Source organism: Prionailurus viverrinus, chromosome B2, assembly GCF_022837055.1.
Source record: "Prionailurus viverrinus isolate Anna chromosome B2, UM_Priviv_1.0, whole genome shotgun sequence".
Classification (NCBI taxonomy): Eukaryota; Metazoa; Chordata; class Mammalia; order Carnivora; family Felidae; genus Prionailurus; species Prionailurus viverrinus.
This window is the reverse complement of record NC_062565.1, coordinates 67,995,523-68,012,282: the sequence shown is the minus strand read 5'-3', so window position 1 is coordinate 68,012,282 and position 16,760 is coordinate 67,995,523. Positions and strand designations below refer to the sequence as shown.

Sequence of the window (16,760 nt, the reverse complement as noted above, 5' to 3'; positions counted from 1 at the left end):
GCATAGTTTGCTTGTGCATGGTCACTTCTCTCTAATAATTTTTATAAAAAGATAGTGGAGGTTTAAGTTGTAGTTCAGAGCAGATTTTCTGCTGAAACATCTTAGTACCATTTTAAGGGTCAGATCAAAATAGCTTTACTTTCTTTAGCAACATTGTTGGCTACTGATTAAACCCATATACAAACAAGATTTCAAAACAACTGTTTAGGATTTATAGGCCTAAAGGATGGCCCACTTAATTCAGATATGTCAGATTCCCTAAAATCAAGGATAACAAAAAGTTTGGGACACCTGTCTTAGAAATAGAATAGTGAGACTAGTTCATTTGTGCATGTATTTATTCAACATTTATAGGGTGTTTAGCTACACTCTGGGCACTGGGTTTGGTGCCCAACTGCAAAGAGGACCTTTAGAAGTTCCTAGCTTAGTGGGAAAGGCAGGATTGGAACCTACCTAGTGGTTCTATGATAGAGGTATGTACAAAGGAACCCAGAGAAGACTTCCTGGAAGAGGAAGTTTTCACAGATAAGGAGAAATTCTTTAAGAAGGAAAAGGGAAAGAGTATGTAGAGAGAACAGCCTGTGCAAAAGTGGACTGGAGTCAGATACTGAAGAGAGGTATGTGGCTTATTATGAAATTGACATTTGATCTCATAGAGTAGACAAAGGGAGCCATTGAAAGGGTATTGATGATTAAAAAAAACTACATTACTTATGTCTTAGAAACATATGTCTATAAAACAATTTAAAGATAAATTGGAAGGGACAAAGGCTGAGGACAGGGATACTGTTGCAATCTTCCAGGCTAGAGACGGTGTAGGCTTGAACTGTGGTAGTGAAAATGAGGACAGAGATATCTTAAAGATAGGATCGAAGATTTCGTGACAAACTGAGTATAGAGGGTGGCTCTGAAGTTTCTAGTGTGGCTCTATGGGTAGATAGGATGAAAAACATAGGAAGGCTACTCTTTGGGGACAAGATAAGTCATGTTTGGGGCATTTATATTTGAGATGCCTGCAAGACAGTGGAAATGTCTGGCAAGTGGGAAATATAGATGTGTATTCCAGAAGATCATTGAAGGCACTGGAGCTCATCAACACATGGGGTGACAAATGAGGTGATTCTCAGGGTAAATGTGAAAAATTAAAAGAGAGCTGAGAATGGAGCATGGTGACACCCACGTTTAGAAGAAAGGCAAGCTATGACAAGGAGCCAACCAGAGATTGAACAGGAGTCATCAGACAAGAGGTGAATGTGTGAGACTCCAGGAAGAAGGTATCACGGGCAAGAGAGTTTTAAAAGAACTTCAAAAAGAAGGGTATGGCCAGCAGTAACCGTAAAAAATGAAAAGAGGGGCACCTGGGTGGCTCTGTCTGTTGAGCGTCTGACTCTTGGTTTTGGCTCAGGTCATGATCACAGGGTCATGGGACTGAGCTCCACGTTGGGCTCCGTGCTGAGCGTGGAGCCTGCTTGAGATTCTCTCTTTCCCTCTGCCCCCTCCCCTGCTCACATACTCTCTCTCTCTCTCTCTCTCTCAAATAAAAAAATAAGGGGCCCCCCGGGGGCTCAGTTGGTTGAGCGTCTGACTGTAGCCCAGGTCACGATCTCACAGTTTGTGAGTTCGAGCCCTGTGTCGGGCTCTGTGCTGACAGCTCGGAGCCTGGAGCCTGCTTCAGATTCTGTGTCTCCCTCTCTCTCTGCCCCATCCCCACTCATGCTCTGTCTCTGTCTGTCTTAAAAATAAATAAAACATTAAAAAAATAAATAAAAAATAAAAAATAAAAAAATCTTTAAAGAAAATGAGAATCCAACATCATTAAGAGGTGGAGGGAGAGCTGCTTCATCCACTCCAAGAAAGTGCAGATAATTTGGGGGACAGTGGGAGTAAAGTTGCCTGAGTTTATGCCAGATGGCTGTATTTTCTCTGTGAAATAGGAGTTAAGGTCACTTCTGGAAGGGTAGATAAAGTGGGTCAGAGGCTTGAGAAGAGAAGGAAGTTTGGCGTAGGTGTTTCAGGACATGGAAAAGGGAGGCAATCAGAGTGGATTAGATCCCGACTCCAAGTTTCTAACCATTTTATCAGGGGAGGTGTCATCTGTGGGCATTCCTGTCTTGCTAATGCTCAGGTTGACGGCAAATCCAGGCAGAAACTCACCAGTATCTCCCTGTGTCTCTATATTTTCTCTCTTACAGTCAGGACAAGACGGGTCATCCCAGCGACCTACACCCACCCGCATTCCTATGTCAAAAGGTATGAAAGCAGGAAAGCCAGTAGTGGCAGCCCCAGGAGCAGGAAATCTGACCAAATTCGAGCCTCGAGCTGAGACTCAGTCTATGAAAATAGAGCTGAAGAAATCGGCAGCCGGCAGCGCTACCTCTCTTGGAGGGGGGAAGGGCTGAGGGCAGTGGCTGAGGGGGTATGTTGTGCAGATGCTACTGCTGCCGTGAAAACGGACCTTCGTCTGTTTGTGCCAACTCTCTACATGTACTAACAAGTTTTAAATATCTTGTTTATAAAATAGTCGACTAATAGCCATGTGTGTTTCCTATTTTGTAAATTTGTTTTGATGCTAGAGAAAAGAACTAACCAGCAGAGCTACAGTTTGCTGTGTGCTTTGTTGAGGATGCTGGGCCTGAGGCAGGGCCTGACTTCTAGTCCCATTTTTGCTCTAGAAAGTGGACCCACCAGTTAATCCATCTGAACCTCAGTCTCTTTGTCAGTAAGATATGTGAGCTGGATCTCATCATCTCCAAAGACAGATCCCATATTTCCTAATTGTAAATCAGATTTAATAGGCCTATCTCCACAATAATTGATTTTTCAGAAATTCTATTATGAAATAGGAAATAGTTTAACAATCGTCATTTGCCTCTATCAGATCCCGAGTTTGCTTCATGTGCTGGAAAAAACATCTCCTAGCTCTCACAGGGCCTGGACCTCTAAAGTTTTGCAAAACTAAAGCCTCTGGGATGATTTCAGGAAATAATTTGAATATGAAATAAAATGAAAATGAAATATGGAATCCTAAAAACAGAGTTTTACTTATTTGTGTGTGTCTGTGTGTACTAAAGAGGTTTTGGCCATCTCCAAAACATTCCCAGAATCTTAGAGATGATAATTTTAGAACCACTAATGTCAAACTCATGCTCTATTCAAGTGTGCAATTGATTTAAATTGTGGAGCAGTTGAATAGAGCTGCCAAATGGCCCTTCTATCCATTACAACCTCAATAGCGGTTGTAATGGATAGAAAATAGAAGAAAGTAATTGTGATACACTAATGCCAAGAAAAAAAATGACATCATGCACAGCTTAATTGAATTCAAATATTTTCCTCAGTTGAATGTGGACTTTACTTGCAAATACAGAACCAGTTCATGATTGTGGTGTGTGTGTGTGTGTGTGTGTGTGTGTGTGTGTGTGGTGTGATGAAATGAATTATTATTCCTGTCAGTTTTACTTATATTTGTATTATTTTCATTAATTTCAAGCATGTTTTAATAAGCATGAAACTGTGTGAATGCAAAATGCCAGGTGTCTTTGTGAGAGGATTAACCATGTTATTAAAGTGGACATTGTGCTTCCTGGTCAAATAACCACAAATGAGCTCAAGGCTAATAACCCGCAGCTTAGCATCTGAGGTCTCATGTAGGCAGCACCTTTGTCAAAATTTTTAAGCCAATTGAGTGAACTTTATAAAAATACAATAACTATAAAGTTACAGGTTGTTATTTTTCCACTTCTGAATTGTGAGGGTTCCAAAATTATTTGTATAGTCCCTGCTGTTGATATTTGGGGAAAGATAGATTTTTTAAAAAAAGATATTTGATTAGCTTTTATCATTAAATCATCATGCTTCATGATAAAGAGGCTCTTCTTTGAGTTCTTTCCATACCAATTTCCTATCTCTTGCAGAACTTGGACTTGAATTGTATATGATGGTGGTAGATGCCTCACAGAATTCATACATTTTTTTTAATGTTTATTTATTTTGAGAGAGAGAGAGCACAAGCAGGAGAGGAGCAGAGAGAAAGAGAGGGAGAGAGAGAGAGAGAGAGAGAGAGAGAATCTTCACTGTCAGCACAGAGCCCAACGTGGGGCTTGATCCCACAGTCCTGGATCATGACCAGAGCCAAAATCAAGAGTCGGATGCGTAACTGACTAAGCCACCCAGGTGGCCCCATATTCTTTTTAATCAGGTATCTTATTGCCTGTAGCTTATCAGTTCTCAGCATATGTATTAAAAGATGTTGAGTAACCATGTTAACATGCCATAATAATGGGATTTCAAGGTAGCAGGAGAGAGACTGAGAAAAATGATTTTATAAAATGTGATTTTGAGGGGCACCTGGGTGGCTCAGTTGGTTAAAGGTCTGACTCTTGATATTTGCTCAGGTTATGATCTCATGGTTCCTGAGACCCAGCCCCTGGTGGCCTCCACACTGACAGCACAGTGTGGAGCTTGCTTGGGATGATTCTCTCTCTACTTCTCTCTCTCTGCCCCTCTCCTGCTTGCACACTCAAGCCTTCTTTCTCTCTCAAAGTAAATAAATAAACTTTAAAAAATGTGATTTTTGGGGGGCGCCTGGGTGGCTCAGTCGGTTAAGCATCCGACTTCAGCTCAGGTCATGAACTCGCAGTTTGTGAGTTCGAGTCCTGCGTCGGGCTCTGTGCTGATAGTTCAGAGCCTGGAGCCTGCCTCAGATTTTTTGTCTCCCTCTTTCTCTGCCCCTCCCCCACTCATGCTCTGTCTCTCTCTGTCTCAGAAATAAACAAACATTAACAAAATTTTTTTTAATGTGATTTTTAACAAGTTTAAACAAGATATCTTTCCATTTCCAATACTGACTTGTATTTTCTTAAAAGGAAATTTTCCCCTTTTATAAAGTGCACAACCACCCCTTTGAGGAAAGAAAAAAAGGATATTCACTCTTTTTTGAAATGCTTCTTTGGCATTTAGGGTATTTAGTGTTACTGTGAACAAATGGTGTCAAAAATGAAAACTGAGACGTTATATCACTTCTGACTCTACCTGTCATTCTCCAATGACTTTTATTATAATCTATTGTCACCGATGCTGTTTTTTGCTTTTACCCACTCATACCATGCTTATTTCATTCCTGCCTGGAAGTCCATACCTGCCATCTGCAGGGAGAGTGCCCTGAAAGGCTTAGCAGTGCATGTACAGGATGTTTATACATCTGGATGCTGGAATAGAGTCATCTACAAAGTACAACTGCTAGGAAAACTTGGCAGAACAGCACATTCACTTTTAAGAAATGGTAAAGAGCAGCCATGGCAGTGTTTCTTCATAATTTTATTTTATTTATTTATTTTTTTAATGTTTACTTATTTTTGAGAGAGAGAGAGGAGGGGCAGAGAGAGAGAGAGAGAGAGAGAGAGAGAGAGAGACAGGGAGACACAGAATCCGAAGCAGGCTCCAGGAGCCTGACGTGGGGCTTGAACTCACAAACCATGAGACCATGACCTGAGCTGAAGTCAGACGCTTAACCGACTGAGTCACCCAGGCGCCCCTATTTTAGAACCAATTCTACATTTATTGGATAGCTTTATTTTTTGTTTTGTTTTGTTTTTTTAATTTTTTTTTAACGTTTTATTTCTTTTCGAGACAGAGAGAGACAGAGCATGAATGGGGGAGGGGCAGAGAGAGAGGGAGACACAGAATCTGAAGCAGGCTCCAGGCTCTGAGCCATCAGCCCAGAGCCCGACGCGGGGCTCGAACTCCCAGACCACGAGATCGTGACCTGAGCTGAAGTCGGACGCTTAACCGACTGAACCACCCAGGCGCCCCAGGATAGCTTTGTTTTAAGCCACATATTAGAAATGAAATCCACTGAGAATAGGAAGTAGAGGATTAAATGCACTCCAATTCCAGCTTCCATTTGTGAGGATAATGTTTTTACAGTGCAGCTTGATGGGCTTTTATAAGAATGAATGGGATTAAAAGGTTAGAGTCTTTTCCCTGTCCTGGAACACAGTATTGTTCCAGGGCCTCACCAAGGCTGCTGTGTACAGCTGCTGTGCAGGTCCCACCCTAAGGATGGAGGGAGTGTGATGGCTCCCCCTGGGGTTGTGCAGGACACAATCTGCACAGCTACACAGGAAGCACTGGTCTTCCCCTCCAGAGAATAGTTTTTATGGGTTGACTATTTCAGCACGCTATGATGGTGGCCATTTAGCATGCATGGTATAAGAAATGTTCCTGGGGCGCCTGCATGGTTCAATCCATTGGGCATCAGGCTTCGGCTCAGGTCATGATCTTGCAGTTCGTGGGTCCGAGCCCTGTGTCGGGCTCTATGCTGACAGCGCAGAACCTGGAACCTGCTTCAGATTCTGTGTCTCCCTCTCTCTGACCCTCCCCTGCTTGTGCTCTGTCTCTCTCTCTCTCTCTCAAAAATAAACATTAAAAAAAATTTTTTTAAAGACATGTTCCTGTATGGGACATGGCCCTAAGGGTATTTATCATTTCTTGAAAATGACCTTTCTGTCTAGGTCACTTGCTTAAACAGACTCATTCAGTTTCTGCTGGTAATTTTGTTACATTTTCAGTGAGGGCAAGTTAATGGATAGCAACCAGACTCCAGAGGTTTTAGCGTATTCATTAACAGCAGGTCTTACTAGATCTCTTACTTGAATGTCTTCAAGAAAGAAGTGAAAGAATGGCTTTGATGTGTCATGTGGGAAGAGTATAGTTGCAGGGAAATGAAAACATATCCAAGAATATAAGATGTACAAAGATTTGAATTTCTCATTTCCTCATAGGTTTAGAACACTGAGGAAAGCATGAGACTTCCCTGATCAGAAAAACCCAGGGATGTTAGATAAGAAGACTGCGCTTGGGGCGCCTGGGTGGCGCAGTCGGTTAAACATCTCGCGGTCCGTGAGTTCGAGCCCCGCGTCAGGCTCTGGGCTGATGGCTCAGAGCCTGGAGCCTGTTTCCGATTCTGTGTCTCCCTCTCTCTCTGCCCCTCCCCCGTTCATGCTCTGTCTCTCTCTGTCCCAAAAATAAATAAAAAAAAAAAAAAAAAAAAAAAAAAAAAAAAAAAAAAAAGAAGACTGCGCTTATGTGGGAGGTTGGAGGGCAGAGAGAAGGATGGACACAGAGGGGGCTTCCCAGTAAACAGGAGCACACAATTCCAAATTTTCCCCAACCCAGATGGAATTCAGGGTTTCCCCTCCACAACCTCCTCTAGGGTTTCATTGTTGGTTATGTCCTCATCCTCTGCTGTTTCAGTTTCTCCTTTTTACCTGCTACTTCCGCACAGGATATAAATATGCTCTGGACTCTTCCATTGGAGCACAATTCTTCCTTCAGCCATGCAGTCCTCTATAGCTGCTGCCCTGTCTCCTTTCTGCCCAGTTAAGCCACAGACCAAACACTCAACCTTTTCTGCCTCCACCTCCACATTTCCATTTATTCCTTAACTCTTTTTTTTTAATTAATTTATTTTGAGAAACAGGGAGGGGGGGGGGGAGAGAGAGAGAGCAAGGGAGGGGCAGAGAGAGAGGGAGAGAGAGAATCCCAAGCAGACTTTGCACTGTCAGTGCAGAGCCTGATGTGGGGCTTGAACTCATGAACTGTGAGATCATGACCTGGGCTGAAATCAAGCATTGGACGCTTAACTGACAGAGCCACCAGGGTCTCCAACTCCTTTAAAAAATTTTTTAAAGTTTATTTATTTATTTTGAGAGAGAGAGAGAGAGAGAGAGAGAATGAGCTGGGGAGGAGCAGAAAGAGAGGGGGACAAGGGATCAAAGCAGGCTCTGTGCTGACTGTGGAGAGCCCAACACGGGGCTTGAACTCACTAACTGTAAGATCACGACCTGAGCTGAAGTCTGATGCTTAACTGACTGAGCCACCCAGATGTCCCTCTTTTAAAAATTTTATTAGTATAATTCATAGACAGGGGCACCTGGGTTACTCAGTTGGTTAAGCATCTGACTCTTGATTTCGGCTCAAGTCATGATCTCACAGTGTATGGGTTCCAGCTCTGTGCTGACAGAGAGGAGCCTGCTTGGGATTCTGCCTCTCCTTCTCTCTCTGCACCTCCTCCACTCACTTGAGTGCACACTCTCTCTCTCTCTCAAAAACAAATAAACATTTAAAAAAAGGTAATTCATATACAAGGTTAAACTATCAGCCAGCACTAAAATAAAATTAAAACCATTCTTCCTTATCTCACTCCCCTTTTCCCTCAGTTTTACTCCCTGAAACATCATTTCTAACTCTTAGCTGTTTTTCTGGTGTTTATCTACATATTTCTAAATAATATACTTGTATTCTTTGTCAATGTAGACATAATTTTCTGTCTTCCCATTATTGCTTTGATGGTTGAGGATGCTCTCATATGTCACCTCTGTCATTTTTCCCCATCCTCCCAGTATGATTACAACACGAATTTTTCGATAAATTATCAGTCAGCATTTATATGTTTATGTATTTATATGTTTACAGTATAAATTTAAACACTGCTCCCTGTTGGGGCAACTGACTGGCAGAACTCATGACTCTTGATCTCAGGGTTGTGAGTGCGAGCCCCATGTTGGGTGTAGAGATTGCCTAAAAATTAAATCTTTAAATAAATAAATAAATATTGTTCCCTGGTGAGGCATATAGTATACTATGCTTGTGTTTTCTTTCTCTTGCCACTTTTCACCCATCAATAGGATAATTATTTTAATTTTTCATCTACTTTGTTTTCTATGTATCTATCTTTTTTTAAAATGCTCCTATAGACCTGCCAAACACCCATCAATGATTTTTCCAAACACTTAAACACATAAGTTTCTTAGTTTTGCCTTGGGGCTTTCCTAGTTCAGCCCGTTAGTTTCCTAGTTTAGCTCTCTGCTTCCCTACTTAGACTTGGATTGGTCATGCTCTAGGCCAGGTTATGCTATTGTCCTATTGTTCTTTTGCCTAAGTTGAATCCTGTTTCCTGCATTTTTTCTTAGCATTTTGCTTACACGTCTATCTGCATATCTGTCTATTGAAGTACAGTTGATCCTTGAAAAATATAGGAGTTAATGGCATTGACCTCTAGTGCAGTGTAACTTTTGACTCCCCAAAAACTTAATTACTAATAGCCTACAGTTGGCTGGAAGCCTTACCAATTGCATAACCAGTCAATTAATACATATTTCATATGTTACATGTATTATATATCGTATCCTTACAATAAGAGATAAGAAAATATTAAGAAAATCATAAGGAAGATTAAAGACATTTATAGTATTGTACTGTATTTGTGAACAAAAATACACATAGAAGTGGACCTGCACAGTTTAAACTTGTATTGATCAAGGGTCAACTGTACATCTTCCAGTAGTTTTTGAAGAAAAAAAATCCCTCGGTAACCTTCTTGGGGCAGGCTACATGTATTCTGGGAATAGATCAGGGAAGGTGAGATGAAGAATCTCACAGTAAAGTGTGCAAACATTTTTATTCCCTTGCATTTAGTCTATGCTTCTCTTCATATGCGTAGGTCTAGAACTTCCTAGGTTAGTTTTTTGTTCTTTGTTTTTTGTTTTTTTGTTTTTTTTTTCCTAGAAAAACAAACCTTGGGTTCTGGTCAGGTGACTAAGACACCTAATCTCTTTTGGTTTTCCTTTGATCTCTCTGACCACTCCACCTCAGTCTCTTTTTCTGGCTCCTTATTTTATGCATACAATCTAAATGTCATTGTTTTCCTTATCTCTCCCAATTTCCTACAATACATGCTCATTCTGGTTATTTTATGCACTCCCATGGCTTCAGTTAATCACCCATATGTTGATGGCTACCAATCCTCTATCTCCAAATGCTTATCCAACATTGTACTATATATCTCCAAGTTAATTTGTTTGGAAACAATTCTTGGGGTACCTGCGTGGCTCATTCGGTTGAGTGTCCATCTTTGGTCCAGGTCATGATCTCATGGTTCATTAATTCAAGCCCCCCATCAGACTTGCTGCTCTCAGTGAGGAATCTGCTATGGATCCTCTGTCCCCCTCTTTTTCTGCTCCTCCCCTGCTTGAGCTCTCTCTCTCTCAAAAATAACTAAACCTTAAAAAAAAAAAAAGCAATTCTCAACACCTCCTCCATCCTTCTTCCAAGTCTTCTTCTCCTTACTATTCTGCATTTCAGAAGGGATACCCTGATCCACTCAGTCACCCACACAAGAAACCTGGTAGCCATTCTAGCCTTCTTCTCCCACAACCATCAAGTAGACTCATTCAGCAAGTCTCTCACAGTCTGATCCCCTATCACTTCTATCAGCTGGACTCACATCTCCATTTCCCCTGCTACTGCCTAAGTTGAGGTTTTAATTACTTCTCATCTGGATTCCTCCAATGTGCCCCTAACTGGTCTCAAAATCTCTAGCTTCAAAACTCTCAGATTCATTTTTCATCTTGTTTTCCAAAGTTCAAGTTGATCATATCACTCCTCCATTTGAAAACCCTCCAAAGGCTCCTCATTACCTAAAGAACACAATGCCAACAACTCCATATGGCCCTTGAGGCTCTTTGCGACCCGGCTCTATCCCTCCCTGATCTTTGAGCATCCCTCCCCTTCCCTTTCCCTTGCCTGGACTCCTGTTCCCCAGCTGGACAGAATGGCTTGTATACCAGGCCAGTCCACCTTTCCTTGACTTGTTCAATTTGTCCCTTCTCCCTACTTTTCCTTCTGGTGGTTGTGGCCATCTCTGTTTAAAATTTCTTTTAAAAACATTTCCTCTACTAGAAAGAGAAGCCATTATTTCAGAATCTAACCTGGGTTTTAAAGCCTGTCCACTTCGTAAAAAGCTTGGCACTTTACTGTAGAGAAAGAAAACCAGAAGTTGAAGGATGGCTGGAAGTTGCAGAAGAAAGAGGTGTTCTCGCTTCCTGCCTTTGTCTGCAACGCAAACCTGTGAGAATGTGGAGGGTCCTGACAAATCATGCGTGAGAACATGGACATAAAGAGATGGTGAAATTAGAGGAAATTCAGGTACTGCCATTCTGGGTAGTGTGAGTTATGTCTATTTCCCTTCAAAGTCATGATAGGCCCATAATGGGTGCAGAACAGCCAGGGATCCTGGACTGGGGAGTTGTCATCTCTGAAGCCATCACACTACACGTGGAGAACTTAGGAGCACTGAGAGCTTTCTAACATAGACAGATACTTGAATGAATTACAAATTGCTCTTTCCTCACCCTCTTGAACTCTCCCAGAGGCACATGAAAGACACTTCTGGGAAGAGAAATTTTCAGGTGATTTGTCACGCTCTTCAGGTTCACGAAGGACCTTCTAACATAGGCCAGGAGAGGCTCTTGTTTTAAAGGACCAAACAACATTACCAATAGGCAGGATTTAGATTTAGGATAGATATTAAGGTGAATACCCAGAGAAAGTGGATTGCTGAACAATGGACTAGATACCTGATATAGACCTGAAAACCTGGAGATCAGAGTAAGGTTGTGTGACCTTTGGTAAATTGCCTTACTTTAGCTTATGGTTTAACATTTAGCTATAACCATTTATGATTCTGGCATTCCTCCTTATAGTCAAAGGATAGGCTTCACTATTTAGCAAGAAACTTAAAACATTCTACCATAGCACTTTTCCTAAGAACTAATAAAAAATTTCTTATCTGGTAAATGTAGTTTTGGCCTTTCTACTTGTGCTAATGTTATATATGTATGATAGAATTGCAAAATCAAGTGCTGGTAATAGTGGAACCAGACTTTAGAGGTCAAGAAGATAATTATCTCTATGATTAAAGATGGAAACAAAATCAAAACCAAGAACAAAACAAAAAAACTCCAAGGTTTAGAGGCGTCCAACCATCTTATTAGTGATGGTGCCAGGTTTTCCGTGCATTATTCATTATTTCATATGAGAAACAACCTCAGGTGAGTGAAGTATGTTTTCATATATAGATTAAAACATCCACACTCACTAGGCCAAAATAATATTGCCAAAGGATTTTGAGATATTGAGATAGCTATGTAGAAGCTATATGTGTCAAAGTTTCCATAACAGTACTTTGATAAATATTGTTGTTTTTATCTAAAAAGCACAGGCCTGGGGCGCCTGGGTGGCGCAGTCGGTTGAGCGTCCGACTTCAGCCAGGTCACGATCTTGCGGTCTGTGGGTTCGAGCCCCGCGTCGGGCTCTGGGCTGATGGCTCAGAGCCTGGAGCCTGTTTCCGATTCTGTGTCTCCCTCTCTCTCTGCCCCTCCCCCGTTCATGCTCTGTCTCTCTCTGTCCCCAAAATAAAAAACGTTGAAAAGAAAAAATTTAAAAAGCACAGGCCATTCCCAACTTTCACATATAATATTATTTTCTATGCTATTCTGTGACCAGCCATAGACTGAGATCAACCTAGGCATTTAGCATTTGTGTCCAAAAAGGTAGAACATAAGCAATCTTAACTCAAATGCTTAACTATTTTCCACCATTGAACTTTGACTTATAGTTAATGTTATATGTGAGATAATTAGTTCCAATTTACTTGTATCTAGAAATAGTAAACTATGTGAGAGATAAGGATTAAGTTGCCTAAAAAAGAAGTTACCAGTCTTTACTGATATTGGTAACTCTGCAACCTGGAGAGGTAAGGGGATGGTTTGGGCTGATGATGGAGTGGGAAATGTTTTGGAAGGAAGCAAATAAACTATTAGATGGTTGAGAAACCCCAAGGGAGTGTATTTCATCTGGTTCAAAAGTTTCCTCAAGCAAATGACAGAACTGATTAGCGGAAGTATTTTTAATTAGCTGAGCTGAATCCAAAAGAAAAGAAGGAATACAAGTCCAAGTCAACAGAGGAAGTTTATTGGACTTCCTATTTAAAACAGATGTTTTCTCAGAACTCTGATTAATTTCTGAATGTGATAATAACAGGAATGAATACTGAAATAGTTTATTAAAATGAGAACCTTAAAAGAAAACAATATCTAGGCACTTTAGAAAACAATATCTAAAAGGTCTAGGACATTTTTTAGGTGAATAAATCACTCTGCAGACAGCATGTTAAAGCTGGTGTTGGGTCCTAGTGGAGAGGAAGAACAGCACAGCCCTAAGCCTGTGCATTGCCCTTTAGGCAGAGCCCACAGGGAGTAGGGAGCCATGAAACAAGGGAAACAGGTCATAAGCCAGCCAAACTGAAGCAAAATCCAAGAGGAAGTGTTTTCTGTAGTAATTTGGTGTGCAGTTTCCTGTGGATAAAGCAGCCCTCCTTTGCAGAGAGAAAGTCCTGCTATAAATTGAACTTCTATCTTAGTCTTTAGTGTGTGAACTTAGAGGCTATCTATTAAAGCGATCTTGTCTCATTTACTAGAATAGACTTTTAAAATTCAGAGCTCAAGTGTCCCCTTGCAGAGAGTTTGGCAGAGTATAAACATATGTACTGCTTGGGAGGAAGACATTGACTTTCCAGGGAATACATCTTTCCTACTCCACAGCCAAGGAGCTCTCCTGGGAAGAATCAAACTTGCAATTTTTTGCCATGTTGCCACACTCTAGCACTCAAGAGAGTCTCCCCCAAACTTCTCCCCAAATCCCATCTTGCATATACAACTTTGGATCTCAAGTCATTTGGCTGGCCAGTAGTTAGGAATTGATAATATGTTGAACTTCCTTTCCATGGACATCATCTAATAGCTGGTGTGTTCATGTTATGAATTCATGCTGTTGTGAAACATCTTTTCACAGTAATATCATAATTACAAATAATGTATTAATGTGTTACCTGAGAACACATCAAGATAACACTTGAAAGAAACATACAGAGGAAAGTGTCTGTAAGGGCTTTTGGTAAACTGTTAATGTCAAAAATACATAAAAATCCAATGTCCCCATATGTGTATGCTGATTAAGATTTACAGTTTTCTCCTTCTTCCAATTAGGAAAAAGGAAATGATGTTATTAACTGTTGGCACATCAGAAGGCCCTAAATTTAAGTACTTTGCTATTTTGAGTTTGCGATAGAAGTAGAAATTAACTATGGCCTTTGGTCTCAACCTGTCTATTATATTCTCTACAAATTACTAATGTCAGAAAAATGTTGTCTGTAAAAAGAGAAACCTTATTGAAGAATTATACCTGATTTTACTCAGGTTACTTCAGAGGCCCCAAATGACCTGTATTTGGGTCTAATTCTGAGATGAAATGAAGACAAGCAGGAAATGGAATAAGATTTGCTCACTGACTTTGTAACTTCAGTAAAATTTATATTATTATTTTATTGTACTGAACCATAAAAAAAGCTAAGGAAAGACTTGAAACTCTGCCCTTTAAAAAAAAAAAAAACCATAAATAATGGCATCATCCCTAAAGCATTTTTTTTTTTTTTTTTTTTTTTGCTGACAACCAAGGACTCTGTATGCACCAGATAGTTTTGCTGTGTAATGAGTCACCTCAAAATCTACTGGCTTAAAGCAACATTTCTTTTTAAAGTTTATTTATTTATTTTGAGAGAGAGAGAGAGAGAACATGGGAGAGGCAGACAGAGAAAGAGAGAGAGAGAAGTAACATGTTTTTATCTTTCACAATTTGCTGTAGTGGCAGGGTGATTATTTTCTGAGTCAGTTTACAGACTTGGGGAAAACAGATAATAAGCAGATGTAGATTTAATAAATATGTTTAGTACATTTCAATTCATAGAGCTTCTATTATATAGATATTTTTTCACTATCTCTAGAAACAAGATGAACTATGTTTTCATGTGTATAAAACAAAATAACTTGGGCTTGATTGTATTCCTTTAAATAAAGCTTATGTATATAAAAATAAAATATCCTCTTTTATTATTAAAGTAGAATAAAATAAACTGTTACTTAGCATTGTCAAGTATTTTTAAGATAGTCGTTTTAGAAAGCAGACTGATTAATAGCGTTAGTATATATATCATGCGGGATTGTTAGTTTGCTAATTTAAATGTAATAATAAAATGTAATGGTCCAACCAAGACATTGTTTCTTCTATGTATGGACCCTTTTGCCATATGTATTTTCACCAATTACTGAAAATTCCGAATTCTGAAAATTCTAATTCTGCAAAGCTATTATTATGATGAGGATTGCAAAATGTTAAGATTAAGGCAACTCTAGGAATTTTGAGGTTTGCACACTCAAGGTGAGAGAAGGTATTCTAGTAACACAAAATGTTTACACTGCAAAGGACTTTAGTGACGATCTCTAATACCCTCATTTTGTGGTGAGGAAACAAAGACATGCCCGTTCTAAATCACATCTAGGATAATAACAATTCTGGATTTCACTCTTTTAAATTTAAGTTCTCCATGCTTTCTTAAGGGAGGAAAATGGGCCAGATACTTTAATTCTTTTAGGGAGACTTGAGATCTGTCTTTTCACTCTTTGAAAACTTCTACAGAAATTTTAAAAAGGAAAAAGTGTTGAGTGAGAAATAGAATTTGAACCTTAGATCCTGATTTTTGACTGTATAGTATTTTAACTAGTGTTTTTAGTTTTTGGATGAAGATTTCAATATATTTTTAGGCATTGAAAAAATTTAGAGATAGAGCAATTTTCCAATGAGAAAAATGAGATGATTTTTAAGGGTTTCTCATTGTGAAAAATCATATGTGGGTCTTAAAAGCATTACAAAGCCTTCATTGCTAAATATTATTAAATATATAAAACTTTTATCGATTTCGTTCTACTTTGCTTTCCCATCTGTTTTATCCCAAATTCAAATCAAAAGGTTGAGGGAAGGAATGGGAATATCTCCATCTAGTGGTCAGCATGAAGTCAAGTTAATAAAATCAAATTAAATTTTTTTACAAAGGATCCTCCACTGTATATAATTAGCACAAATCTATATGTCTATGATATAATGTGCTTTAATTAATGTTTACTTATATGTTAACTACTTAAGTAAAAAAATGTAAATATTAATTATTTGATATTAAAGTGAAAATAATAGATGAAAATGTCCTTGTCATTGACTAACCCTGACATTAGTTTCTACCTTTACCACACTGCCGTATGCTGACAGGGAGGTATTACATATTTCAGGTGAAGGAACCATTTGAAGCTTAGTTATTTCTTTGCTCTGTTCTTTATAATCTCAGCAAATGGCAGGACTCTCTCTCATTTTGATCACTTATATAGTTCCATGCTTAGCACAGCGATGGACACATAGTAGTGCCTAATAAGCAATCGTTGGGGGCACCTGGGTGGCTCAGTTGGTTGAGCGTCTGACTTTGGCTCACACATCCATAACATGGCTGGTACTATCTCAAGCTATTTTTTTTTTACCCTTATAAGAATGAATCTAGATTTAAAAGCATATACATAACTTTGCAAAAAGAACTAGTCCAAGACAAATGTGAGTTGTCTGTGTTTAGTGACTTCTTAGGAGTAGATAATGACTATTTCCTTATTAAAACTCAAATCCACACACATAAAAAAAGAAGTAAAAAATATGTGAATATTGCTCAGATTAGAAAGAGTATGGGGGTGCCTGGGTGGCTCAGTTCGTGGAGAGTCCAACTTTAGCTCATGATCTTGCAGTTCATGAGTTCGAGTCCCGTGTAGGGTTCTGTCCTTACAGCTCAGAGTCTGGAGACTGCTTCAGATTCTGTGTTTCCCTCTCTCTCTCTGCCCCTCCCCCACTCACACTCTGTCTCTTTTCCTCTCAAAAATAAGTAAACATTACAAAAAAAAAAGAAGAAGAAAACGTATGGCTAGAGGAGTATAGTTATTTCTGGAAAATAGTCTAGCTTCCCAGCATGGGGCTTATATGCAGTAATTAATATC

At 39.6% G+C, this 16,760-nt stretch overlaps 1 protein-coding gene across 3 annotated transcripts in view; it reads left to right on the top strand.

The window, feature by feature from the left end:
* The window catches only part of FILIP1 (filamin A interacting protein 1), a 206,541-nt gene that overhangs the window by 185,711 nt on the left and 4,070 nt on the right, over window positions 1–16,760 (top strand). Inside the window, exons 6-7 of one of the 3 annotated variants that reach the window (XR_007152209.1) lie at window positions 2,193–2,719; window positions 7,956–7,966. Coding sequence is in view for 2 of the 3 variants with exons in the window: in XM_047859021.1 (XP_047714977.1) it covers window positions 2,193–2,399 (207 nt within the window). In the remaining variant the exon portion in view is untranslated. Of the gene's footprint in view, window positions 1–2,192; window positions 2,924–7,955; window positions 7,967–16,760 lie in introns of those variants that run through there. The other 2 variants (XM_047859023.1, XM_047859021.1) reach the window with 2 other exon arrangements.